The sequence below is a fragment of the Eumetopias jubatus genome, unplaced genomic scaffold, assembly GCF_037043125.1.
Source record: "Eumetopias jubatus isolate StellerSeaLion01/CBP00866 unplaced genomic scaffold, mEumJub1_p1.0 scaffold_14, whole genome shotgun sequence".
Taxonomy (NCBI): Eukaryota; Metazoa; Chordata; class Mammalia; order Carnivora; family Otariidae; genus Eumetopias; species Eumetopias jubatus.
In genome coordinates, this window is record NW_028274820.1 from 63,901,234 (window position 1) to 63,914,898 (window position 13,665).

Here is a 13,665-nt window from a genome sequence, read left to right on the forward strand (position 1 = left end):
TTCTTATTAGGGCAAGTCAGCTTCTAGGGATAAAAGAAGTGTCAGTGGGAGGAATTTTCTAAAGAGGGTACATCATTTTAATTCAGGTCTGATTTAGACTTTGAAAGATCTATACAAATAAAAGCCACATGAGACTACCCTCTTACTACCGGAGTCTGCATTGACTCCCAGATCCGGTGACGGATGGATCCATAACAGAACAACAAGGGGGAAAATCACATACGGCCTTCCCTTTGCCTCAGTGGAGTCGACCAAAAAGCATCAGCCCCCAAAGCCTCCAAGGGTCTTGGAAGCGTATCCCACTGTGGCTGGTGAGTGCTGACAGGCAGAGGAGTGGGCCTCTCCTTCACTCCCTCTCTTCCCTTTGACCTATTTTCTGTTCCAGTTATGTGAGATATTCTGAATCTTTTTCATTTTGATCCTCTGATCCAGCATCTTGTACCTCGCAGGATGCTCATCAGTTTTCTTTGGGACTGAAGGTGCGTAGGAGCTAGATGCATAAGCAGGGCGTTTAAAATGATGCAGAGGAGCCTTGATGACTGGTGGCCATGCAAAGGAAGACAGACAACCATTAGCCTCACCATTGACATGGCACAACCTAATGACTGTGGGCAATTTGCTCTCCCCTAGACCTGTTTCCTTTCAAACCAGAAACAGACAAGTTGGACCCTCACTGGGAATCTTACTGCAGACAGATGAATAAACACATTCTCACCTTGGTCATTTACTTAAAGAACGACAAATTCCTAGAGATAGACAATGAGGACCCCAGGCTGCAAATGTTTTTTGACAATGAGTGGATGGGGTTAAGGAAGTGAGAGGGGGTGACAGGATCACTTTTGGGAATAGCAAAGCAAATGCGGGCGAGCAGAGCCGGACGACAGATCAGCATTTACCATTGGATGTAAGCTTTTAGGGCTGCAAAGTGGCGTACGATCTTGAAGTGATTAAAAAAAAAAAAAAAGGACATCACTGGGAAAATATTTGCCAAACACATATATAAAGGTCTTGCGTCCAAAATAGTTTTTGTAAAACTCTTAAAATTCAGTAAAGGGAAAATCAACAACCCAATTTACAAAGGAGCAAAAGATCTGAACTGACTCCTCACTGAAGAAGGGATGCATATGGCAAGAAAGCCACAGTTGCAAATTAAAACACCAATGATATACACAACACACCTATCAGGGTGGATAAAATCCAAAACAGAGTGGATGACACCAGTTGCTGGTGACAATGCGGAACAACAGGAACTCCTATTCTCGCTGGTGGGAATGTAAAGTATTACAGCCACTTTGAAAGACGGTTTGACAGTCTCTTAGGAAGCTGGTCATGGTTTTACCACACGATCCAGCAGTTGTGCTGCTAGGTATTTACCCAACTGATTTGAAAACTGACGTTCACATAAAAACCTGTACATGAAGTTTATAGAAGTTAATTCCTAATTGCCCCAAACCATAAGCCAGGAATTCCTTCAATAGTTAATTGCATGAACACGTTGTAGAACATCTATACAATGGGATATTATTCAGTGATAAAACAAAATGAGCAGTCAAGCCACATAAAGACATTAAGTACTAATTGATTCCTCCTCTCTCTGCCCCCCACCGCCGGCCCCACCTCTTCCCCTTCTTGGTCCCACTGGAGAGCATTGTCAGTGAGACAGTGTAAGAGTGAGTAAAGCGAAAACCAGGTTAAATGGTCATTGCAAACCGATGAGATAGAATAATTAGGTAAAAGGTATGAAGGACAGAGCTGGTGCTGAGTCCTTTCCTCAAGCACTTGCTCTCAGTGAGGCGATTCCAACAGCACTTACAGGGCCAGCAAAGAAAGTAATACACAGGTGGGTCAGCTTGAAGGGTGGAGACTGGGGGACAGATCCGTGAAACAAAAGGTTACCCTTGTGAAGACCAGTTTCACAGCTCTCTTCCAGTATGATCCAGCAAAAGATCAGAAACAACTTAAATATACAATCATAGGGGTTGGTTAAGTTCTGGTACATTCTTAAAATATACTACTGTGATACTATGGAAAAGCAATTATAGATGTCTATTAATAAAAATAAAGTATATGTAAAGTCTATGTATAGAATTCACGTAATCCTGTTAAATAAAAAAAACAGTAAATATCTAATCTCATTACAATAAAAATGTATCAATATGCGCATAGGAAAACCCAGAAGATCATACATTTAAATCATAGCAGTGATTATCTCTGAAGAGTATAAACATGGTTTTCGGTTGTTTGTTTCCATTTTCTAATTTTTCTGTGTGGATCAGGTTTTGGTGATGTGACTTTTGAAAAAGAAACATACTGCTAAAAATTTCTTCCATAGAATCATACATCAGAGATATTCTGCAAAATCATACATAACAAAAAGCCAGCAAAACTGAAGTCACTCTGGGCTTTAGTACCAGACATCTCAGAGAGTTCAGAGCTCATTAGACTTTTCCCGTCTGTAGACTAATAGTCATTCATTGACTTCTTAGAGCACTTAGGTGTTGCTGATAGAACAGTGGATAAAACAGACCGAAATCCCTGCCCTCGTGGGATTTCCACTCTAGTGACCCCCACTGAAACTTGTCACTTCGCTTACAGAAGAAAAAAGTGTTCAGGTCTAATAAGGGACGCTAGTACTACCGTAACACCCACACGAAATTTGCCTTCTGAGTTGGGCTAACACGTAGTAAAGACTTGCAGCAAATGGTCCTGTAGTGACATAATAATATACATGCAGAAGAACAGAGAGGGTGTTTTTTTTTTTTTTTTTAAAGACCTCAGAGCACTTAATTCTGTGTTTTATGGCAAACAGCACAAAACACTCTAAAACAGCCCTGTCACCTTGGAGAATGGGGTAGACACAAGAGAGGCTTCATGTCTGGGCTAGCTGATTTACTGCTCTTCAAGTCACAATCCCTCTCCATATTCATTCTGTTTTCGCTACTCAGCATGAACCCAGCCAAAGTATTATTGAATTTCCCACTTCTCAGCATGAAGAAACATTTACCGTTTGCCAGAATTCTGACTGTCTGAACAAAAACTCCCCTTGCCACTGGAGTCACTGCAAATAGAGTCGAACCTGCTGATGGAGACCGGCTCCCCACCAAGATTGTGGAAATACTTATATGCCTGCTGTCTCCCTTACTCAAAATGTTGGAAAAAAGAAAAATTCATACAGAGCTGTTTTGTATGCATCGACTGCCTTTCCAGTCTGCAGGGGAACGTGATGTGATGACAGAGCAAAACAGCAGAACCAGGGATAAGGACACCATCTTGAATTTAGTGGAGACTTTTGTTCTGGGGCGCTGGTGTGGCCTCCCTGGGGCTCTTTCATTTGCCTACTGGCCATTCCAGAGATACTGGAAGAGGATCTGATCCTTCCCCTTTCAACGACTACACGCGTCCCACAGCTAAACCCAAGCAATAGTGTTAAACTCCACCTCCCCTTCTCCCAGGGTAGAGAAGAAGAACCAAACTGGGAACAGAATCCCCTCCCCCTCCATATGCTTGATTATTAGCCAGTTGGACCTTTTTTCTCTTGAGGACATATTCACAAAGTCTGCTCTCATCTCTTAGAGCAATTTACTTGGTGGAAATGGTCTAATAAGCTAATGAAGATTTGACAAAGGCACATACCACTCGCTGCACAGAGCCTGAACTTGGGAGAGTCATTATCTGTATTACTTTCAAATGTACTTGGAAAAGAAAAGTGCAAGACAAAAATCGATACATCACCATCCTTTATTTCACGATTACACACAATATTTGTTTCTCATAAAAGCAATGCCCTTTGAGGAGTTTTAATCTCCATTTGTTTAAATCTCATCTTTTTCATAAACACTACAGTTCTCCCAAAAGTGTGTATGATCTTCTTCCTTTCCTCGGCCACCACCGACCTATCTGTTTTTCCCTCTCTGTTTCTGTCTGTGTCTCTGTCTTTGAGACCATTTTACTTGGTGGCTACTTTTCTTGTGGTGTGGGAGACGCGTGTATAGAATTATTCTTCAAAAATAGATTCAGATTTAGTCCTAAGTCAAATCAATATAGTTGTGAGTTCGGGTATTGCAATGTAAAAGAGGGTTTTTAAAGCACTTTAAGATTATATTAGTCTACTGTTTCTCAAAGTACCCTTCAATAAAGTTGTGAGTGTAATAGGTATTGTTGAGAGACAGGGAGTTTCCTTAGTCAAATTTAACTGGGTTTAAACTACTATCTTCATGGCAGGACTTCTCAGACACCTAAATAATGGGGATGTGTATTAAGAATCCTGAAGAAGAACCAGCAGCATGTGGTTTTTCTCCATTTTATTAGGCCAGGGAACTCCCTTTACAGGGGCATCTCACAGAGTGCTCAGCAGAAAACACTTTCAGAAAAGACTGGCCCAATTCCTTATCCTTATCTTAAGGTGTCATACCCTATAATATCATAAATCCCGACTTCAGGACACCTTGTTGTTTTGCACTAAGTGAGAGCAGGCCACAGAGAGCTATCACTGGTCTCCACCTACTGTGGGTCCTGCCTAACCTCCATGAGTTAATAACTGTGTGAGAATCTCATGTGTGAGAATCTGTCTCTGTTCTTTCGATACTCTCCGACTTCATGTTGATTTTCTGTAACCACTCACGAAACAGCAGCAACTCCATGTGGAGAATGTCTGAATCTCTGTTGCAGATCACCACCTCTGAGGGCAGCAACTTGGTCTGCTCTTAACTTCTGAATAAATTTGAATATTAGCACCTTCTTAAAATAAGAAGTATTGGACATACGTTTTCTGCCCTTTCAAAGATAATGTCATGATATGACCTTTGGGGGAAAAATTTCCATTATAGACCTTTTCTATCTGCATTCACACATACACAGACATAAACAACTAACAAAATAAAAAATAGTCATCTGTTGCCTCTGAAATGTTGTTTTACATGCAGAATAAAATCACAGTGCCATACATTTCATCTCTAAAATCAGTGTCTACTTGTGGTATCTGTCTGAAAGCTGATGGAAAAGCTCTTATAAAAAAATGCACAAAAATCATTCACGAGTTTTGAATTGCGAGGGATTGGAATGCTAACATCAGCTCCATCAAGGATGGAATGATGTAAGAACCGAGCTTGTGATTTTCATGTCGGGATTCGCCATGGTAAAATAGTTAGGATTTCTGACAACACATTGTGTGCTAGGCACAATGCTAAGAATTTAATGTGAACTAGCCTTTCATCTTCTCTACAATCCTATGAAGCAAGCACTGTTATCACCCCCTTTTGGGGTGAGGAAAACTGGGCCTTAGAGAGCTTAAGTAACTTGCCAAAGCCTACACAGCTGGTATGCAGGAAGTCTGGATTCTGGATTCACATCTGAGCAGCTCAACTTCAGAGTCTTCACCCGATATTTAAAGCAACCTTGGACCAAAGTTCAGAATAAGTTTTAATAACTACCATAAAAATTAAAAGAGTCAAAACAGTACCTCATATTACCCTCAGTATTTGAGTATATAATCTGTGTAATATACAGGATTCTTGAACATGCTCATTAGTAGCTATAGTCACACTTCCCCCCAAGACACACACTTAATATAATTTGTGGTAATAGCTCAGGAAGGAATTATATAAAGGTCCTGGCTAACAGGTCTCTTAAATAATTGTTTTTATCTCTTCCTTCACTTATGCCAGGTTGGAATGTTGACAGGAATTCCAAAAGTCACAGCCGCTGTTGGTGAGCAATCAAGCCAGGTAGAGCGCTAGGATCTTGGGTGAAATGTTTAATCCGGTGGTTCTCACCCTGGCTGCATATGAGAACCACCTGAGGAGCTTTTAAAAATCCCAATGCTCAGGGGCGCCTGGGTGGCTCAGTCGTTAAGTGTCTGCCTTCGGCTCAGGTCATGATCTCAGGGTCCTGGGATCGAGCCCGGCGTCAGGCTCCCAGCTCAGCGGAAGCCTGCTTCTCCCTCTCCCACTCCCCCGGCTTATGTTCCCTCTCTCACTGTGTCTCTCTGTCAAACAAATAAATAAAATCTTAAAAAAAAATCCCAATGCTCAGGTCGTACCCCAGATCAATTAAAGCAGAATCTATGGGGGTTAGTCTGAGACTTCAGGAGTTTTTAAAGCTCCTCAGATAATTCCACTGTGTGTGAGTTTCAGAACTACTGTTTTGGTCTCTCCAAACATCTCCTTCCTTATCCTCACAAACGAAACAATAGTGCTAATGTTTAGCACACACTGAAGGTGTTGTGTAAACTGTAGAGAAGCTAGCCAATGTCGCTGCTATAGTTTGATCACAACAAACTGCTTGGGGTGGGGAGGAGTCTTTGATGCATCTGTTAAGGTTACGTGTGGTCTTCAGAATTATGCTCTTTTTCTTTTTCCTCCTGTCCACCACATTTTGTTCTTCTTGTTGGGTCTACCATGAACACAAAAGCTCTGAGAAATGAAAAGGCATTCTTTTGTTGGAGAAAGCAACTTCGGTGCTATCATTTGAGGACTGTAAGAAGACCCACACCAAGAACCAACCCTGAGATTAGCCATTGTTTTCTAAATAAATCTCACATGTGGAAAAGGAAAAAATAAGACCCAAAAGCACGTTCCTGATGTCTGACTGAGGGGTAAGATAAGAGTGAGAGCCTTGCAGGCAGAGATCTAGGTTTAAGGCCTGTTTCACCACTCCTGTTCTTTCTGGGGCAAGTCACTTTGCCTGTAAGCTCCATGTTTCTCCTCTGCGGCCCAAGTGTCACAGTGCTGCCTATCTCGCAGGGCTGCTCGGAGGACTCAGCCAGACTGGGCGTGTCAAGGATTTCCTACAGTGGCTGGCATAAAGCATGCCTTCGGTCTGTGATGACCTCTCTCTGAAGATTGTCATAGTGATAGTGATCATGTTTAAGGGTAACTCCCGGTGGCTAAAGTGGGACTAAAACCCTGAACAGAGAGAATGCCAGAAGACTTCTAGGACAGGCGCTGACATTTCTTGCAGGACTGATTTTTGTGCTGCTAGTTAGGGTCTTGCTCAGTTTGAGACAATCTGCCCTTTTGAGACAATCTGCCTAATGTAGGTCCTTTATGCCTTTGGGATTTTTCTCCCCTCTGGACTCTTTCTAGCTTCTTTCTGGGATATCTTTTCAGATTATCCGGAATTCCAAACCAGGCTTATGTCTGAGTCTGACGACCATGTCAGCCACATTAGCGAATTTGGCATGAATCAGTGGCATTTTGAAGGTGAGCTCATGAGAAAACACAAAATCAGCCAAAAGACTCATCTCAATTAATAAATAACAATAAATCAGCTCCACAGAGGACTGAATCAAGAAGGGTCATCCCATTCCCAAGGCAGAAGCACACTCTTTAAACCTCTAGCAATTTGGCTGAATTGGTTTTCCAAGCTGGTTTTTTCCATAAGAGGCAAGTAGAAGAAATTAATTTGTTTCAACAGAAAAACAGACTTGGTTCTTGTTCATTATCTAGGCTTCCCATTAGATGCTTTAAAAAATGGAAGTGGAACATATCAACCTTTTAGAAACCCAAGGCTCTGCTGTTTAAGGAGACAAGTAGCTTGGTCTCTGTCCTCTCTACTTTTCCGTGTTTTTACATCCCTTAATGCAGCCACCCCCATCCTTGGAAGGGGCCAGATTCAGTTCTGTCTCTACCCCCCCATGATGCGGACACACGCTTTCAGTTTCCCACTTAGAAAACAGAGCTGAGAAGTCTCACTGCAGAGAGTTGTGATGAGAAGGAAAGGAATCATGCATATGGAGCAGTCAATGTGGCACTGACACGTAGTAGGTGCTGCCTTACTCTCGCTTTCCATCCCTTCCTCAGATGAAGATCCTACAACTCACGAATTAGCAGGAAGGTTTGCAACTGCCAGGAAAATTCAGTAGCAGCATACTTTCCCAGTTAGGAATTCATCTGTCTCCTCAAGACACAAACAGCATTATACTGAGGCCACATTGCTCGGTGTCTCTACCTTTTATAGAAATACAATCTAGCAACAATGACCCAGCCAGAAAATCATTCGTAAACCATGCACATTAGATGTACTGTTGTCTAAGGTAATGATCTACTCTTAAACGCTTCAAGGTGTATTTTATATTAAAACGACAATAATGAGGGGCGCCTGGGTGGCTCAGTCGGTTGAGCATCTGCCTTCAGATCAGGTCATGATCTTGGGGTCCTGGGATCTAGCCCTGCATCGCAGTCAGGCTCCCTGCTCAGTGGGGAGTCTGCTTCTCCCTCTTCCCCATCCCCCAACTTGGGTTCTCTCTCACTTGCTCTGCTCTCTCTCTCTCAAATAAATAAATAATCTTAAAAAACCCCTACAATAATGAAACCCATCATCTACGTTTTAAAAGACGCTGACTCTCCAAGGACTTTACCGCAAGAAAATGAGGCTTAATAATCTACAGTTCCATATTTTCACCTCACAGAGCAACAAGCAGAAGGAGCTCCTAGAAGGAGCTGAGATGACACTGCACGAACCAAACCACTACCTGGGATAGAAAGGTGACCCCGTCAGCATTTCCAGGTCCCCAGAGGAACCTGCGTCCATAGGGAAAAGATAAACCACATGGTTTTGTTGCCCTTCATCCAGCCCGAAGCTGTTTACTTCCACCTGCATTTTTCAACCCTGGCTGCACCTCAGATCACCTTGGAGAGCTTTAAAGTTTACTGATGCCCAAGCCGTCCCCACAAGAGTCTCTGAAGCAATCCATTATTTTAACGTGGAGCCCAAGTTTCAATATGTTTATCATGTCCAGTGATTCTAATGTGTATTCAGGTTGAGAAACACTGGCTTAAGTGCCAAGTTTGTTTTGAGACTAAGTCAACTTATACTTCACTTCGGTATTAAGGGATGCCTGGGGCAGATGGTAAGGTCTTATCATTACATGCAGGAGCTTCCAACCCTTGGCCACGTGCTAAGATCTGTGACAAGAATTGAGCCCATGAGGGATGCCTGGGTAGCTCAGTCAGTTAAACGCGTGCCTTCAGCTCAGGTCGTGATCCCAGGGTCCTGGGATTGAGTCCTGCATTGGGCTCCTTGCTCAGCGGGGAGCCTGCTTCTCTGCCTGCTTCTCTGTCTAATTGCCGCTCCCCCTGCTTGTGCTCTCTCTCTCTTTCTGACAAATAAATAAATGAAAATCTTTAAAAAAAGAATTGAACCCATGAAAATCTACTTTGAGAACAGGTGGTGTGGTATTATTACAAGAGAAGCATGGGTTGGGACAGCACATTACTGGGTTAAGCTATTACTAGTTGTAAGATTCTAAGGAGATAAACTATTCTGGGACTCGGGTTTTTTGTTTTTGTTTCTCTGTAAAATGGGAAGAATAATAACCACCTTTCATGGTGCTGTGAGGATTTTCAAGGGGATGTAAGTGAGATGGTGTATATACAGTACCTTGTAAACTTGTGGGCTGCCAGTATGTCATAGGTATGTGGTATGTGTCCACCATTATCAGATAGCACAGGGGATGAATGGTCACCATTGAGGGCCTTTTAATGGTGTCCTCCTGATGGATTTCTTATTCTAGTGTAGAAAAGTCATATAATTCCCCACACAACTGGATATTACTACATGAAAGACCTTACCAAACAATGAAGAGATTAACTTAATAAATTTATTTGTGAACATGTGGCAGAGAATACGTCATTCTGATTCATGAAAAACTAATTCTCCAAAATGTGCATGTATATAGGGACATATATATCAGCTACCCAAGGGAACCACTTTGCTGAAACTAAGTGCCATTTGAAGCAAAGCAAAAACATATAAGGCCACATTCTAAACTATTTATACAATGTACAAATATGGATGTTCATGGATCACTTTGGGCAAAGCCTCACCATGAATGTGAGTGAGTGCTGCAAATCCTGGCTGGGATGGGAAGGGTGACTTAGACAACCAATCAGGATGAAAGAAGTTTCAGTCCCTGAATTCTAATCTTGATGCAATTAGGAAAATAACAAGGGCACTTTTGATTCTTAAGACTCTTTGCATTTATTATGCTAAGGCATAATAATTCTTCAAGTCACCTTCATTGGAAGTTATTCTTAAATCACTGATGCCCCAGTTTTTTCAATGCTTCTTTATGCTTTACCCCACAGATAATTAACCCTGGCCACCAACCTCATGGGGGTAGGGACAGGGCGTTATGCACAACTGCATCCCCAGAACCTAATCACAAAGCTGGTAACAGTTGGTGCTAAGAAATATTTAATGAATGAGTAAACTACTCTGCATCACACTCAGTAACCTTCAGAAATCTCCCCCTTACTAAAGAATAAATGAATCCCTTAGAATACACACCAGCTGGCAAAGTTGACCGGCATCTCCAGACCCTGATGGTTCCTCTTTGCCTCCACAATGTCTTGATACCCAGATTTGCTGCCCACGGTTGCTCCAAGAAGGGAGCCAGCAAGTTCCTTCCCTTTGAGGTCTCCAGCCTGAAGCCTGAACACTCTTGCTTTAGACAAATACTATAACCTCGGCTCATTTCTACAGGTCTTCCTAGAGTATGGAGAGGCACTGAGGCATGGTGTTCGAACCCCTCTCCCTCTGACAAAGAGGTGAAAGAGGAGGAGCAATTAAGTAAGGCTGGAAAACAAGCTCTCTTCTTACGCAAAGAATGGCTGGCTATTAAATGCCCTGCAACCTGATGATTTAATGATTAATGGTTTCATTTGATAAAATTATTATTTTAATTAATTAAAAAAAAAAAGAACAAGGAAGTCCTCCCTCAAGGAGGGATCATCTTCAATTTAGCTCTTTCATTTTGTTTGCCCCAGCAGGCCCAATGTATGTGAGGCATGCTGTTTCAAATGAGAAAAATATTTTAGAGAAAAGCTAAGTCTTTTTCTTGAGCTTTTTCCATCCTTGTGTGCAGTTTTCCACATGTGCATATGAAATGGGAAGTTGTAAGGCTCAGTCAGTAACCCTGCCCTTTGTTCATACCAACAAGGACCTATCCCAGAAGAAGCCTGCAAAGCTAAATTTCACCAGGTTTCTAAAGCTCTGAAATGCTAAATCAATACATCACAAATGAGCTTTGATCCAGTCCATAGTAAGAATGACAACCGCCATCCCTCAAACTGAACTCAAGATAAAAGAATTACAAAGAGAGCACTCACTGGAAACTTCACTTAAAAGACAGTGTGGGATCCCTCCACACCCAGAGCTGCACCTGGAATTAGTGCTGGGGCACCTGGTCTAATACCCAGGCAGAATAAGAAAGGTGGTTACAGTCTGGACTATTTGACATTTACCCATGAACAATGAAACTCAAGCAAAAAGCATAGGCTTGCCTTGTCTTGCTGCCTGCTAACTTCGGGCCAGCTACTTATCCGATTATGTTTCAGTTCCCTAATTTGTGAAATGGAGATAAATACCCTCCTTAGAGAGTTGTCATGAGGATTAAATGAGGTAATACATGTTAAGAATCTAGCATTATCCCTGATCGTTAATAGATGTGCAATACATATCAAAGTATTTATTGTTAAAAACCTGTATTAGGGAGATCAGAAGTTATTTTTTGAAGTTTACCACTCAATAACTTATAATACACATAATACTTCGTCTTGGTTAAAAAAAAAAAAAAAAAGCATAAGCTTCCTAAAATGTCTTCAGACCTCAGAGCTGGTCAGTTCTCTTCTGAGGAATCCTCTGGATGAACGTTTTATCCGTAGTCCCCTAGAAGAGGACACATGACAACGTCATTGCAAGCCAGGTGGCATCTCAACACACAAACTCTTTCTACATCAGGCACGGAGATTAGAAGCAGAGCTACGTGTACTGCCAACATTAGGATGCACGCCGGCAGCCGCACACATGGAGGAGCGATCAGCCAAGTGCGTCAGCAAATGGGGACGGTACTGTACCTTTCCGTCTAAGGATCACTTCCCGAAAGTGATGCGACGGAGGCGCCCTGGGGAATCTGCTCAGAAGTAAGTCACTGACTAGGCTCCTTCATTAGTGGTCATGGCTGTGAGTGGTGCTGAAGCTCTGGGCCACTCCTCCAGTGAGAGCCAACATTTCCTCAGCTCTCCACCATTTACAGCCCACACATGGAGTGTGATTGGGTTCACAGACCTCCTGGGGCATGGTGGAAGATGGTTCTAGAAAAAATCAGCTGCAGGTGCTATTACTTTACTACATAAGAGTCACTTTACTATAGATACACAAAGAATCAAGGAGATGTCCCCAGAAGAATTTCCCGGGCGCTGGAGCTTTAGAAGGACCCCTTTGATAATTTCGGAAACCACACAAGCAGTTCCTTAATGAAGTGGTCTCTGGTGGCTTCTGGACTGAAGCATGTTACCAGCAGGACTTGCTTCGTATCTGAATCCTCATATCCCAACACCCATCTCTCCCAGTATGTCAGAAAGGGAAAACATTAAATTTCTCTGAAATATATGTAAAATCACGTTTACATGGATGAAACCAAACAAAGCTGTCTTGGAAAACAGCCATGGGTTTTTCACTTAAAATTCTTAATATATAATATTTTGAGCATACAGAAAAGTATAGATAATAATAATGTCAAATTCCCATGTCCTTTCAATAGATTTTAATCAAATCTTAACATTTTGCATATTAGCTCATAAATTTATTTAATGAGATTAAATGTCACAAATGAGTTGAAGTACATAGTATACTCTTCCAGGATACTCCTCTCCCCCCATCACACAAAAAAACATCATCTAGAATTTGATGCTTATTATCCCTGTGCATAGAAACACTCGGTTATTGCATTTGTATGCATCGATTAAATATCTAATATTTTTGCTTGCTTTAAAGGATAATATAAATTGTGTTAGGTGGTATATATCTTGTTGCAACTTGCTTTTCTTGTTGGACATTACATTAAGCATTGTTTGTAATAGCAAAAAATGAAAACCATCAATAGGAGAATGATTAAACATCCTGTGGCTCATTTATACAATAGACTGCTATACAGATGTTAAAATGGCCAATGTTTTTCAAAGAACTAGCTTTAATTTTGCATAGAATTTATTTTGCCATATGTTAGCAAACTTTCTGTAGATTTTTTTTTAAAGGTGTGCACTTAAAAGCAGGATAGATCTGGGTTTTGTTTTCCTTATCTAATCAGATAATCTCTCCTATTTTAATATCAGAGTTTAAGCCATTTGCAATTATTATTACTGATATTTTTTGGATTTGATTCTACTCTCTAATTTTGGTTTTGTTTTGTATTTGATTCTACTATCTAATCTTGTAATCATTCTTTATTCCTTTTCTTCCCTTCTGCCTTCTATTAAGTTGATACATTTTTATATTCCCCTTCTTTGTTGTTGTTCAGGTCCCAATTTAAATGTTATAGGCTATATATCAATTATTTTACTGATGATCCTTTGTGTTAAAAAGTTACAAAATTACAAAGTTCTGTCCAAACACAAAATAGATTTTAGCAGTCCTTAACTTTCTACTGAATAAACCTCCTTCCATCTATAGCTTCTGTTTCGTATTTTAACACAAAAATTGGACATTATTTTTTTATAATTACTCGCTCAAATTTACCAACATGTTTTATTTACTTGTGTGTATACCATTTATTTTTTTATTTTTTATTATTTTTTTAAAGATTTTATTTATTTATTTGACAGAGAGAGACACAGCAGAAGAGGGAACACAAGCAGGGGGAGTGGGAGAGGGAGAAGCAGGCTTCCT

General features: G+C 41.1%; 1 protein-coding gene across 4 annotated transcripts in view; it reads right to left on the reverse strand.

Moving 5' to 3' along the window:
• Window positions 1-369: 369 nt before the first annotated feature.
• Window positions 370-13,665, reverse strand: part of PDE1C (phosphodiesterase 1C) — a 625,988-nt gene continuing 612,692 nt past the window's right edge. For all 4 annotated transcript variants that reach the window (XM_088018710.1, XM_088018709.1, XM_088018711.1 and 1 more), the window contains one exon: window positions 370-539. In XM_088018710.1, the coding sequence (XP_087874836.1) occupies window positions 370-539 (170 nt within the window). The remainder of the gene's footprint in view (window positions 540-13,665) is intronic.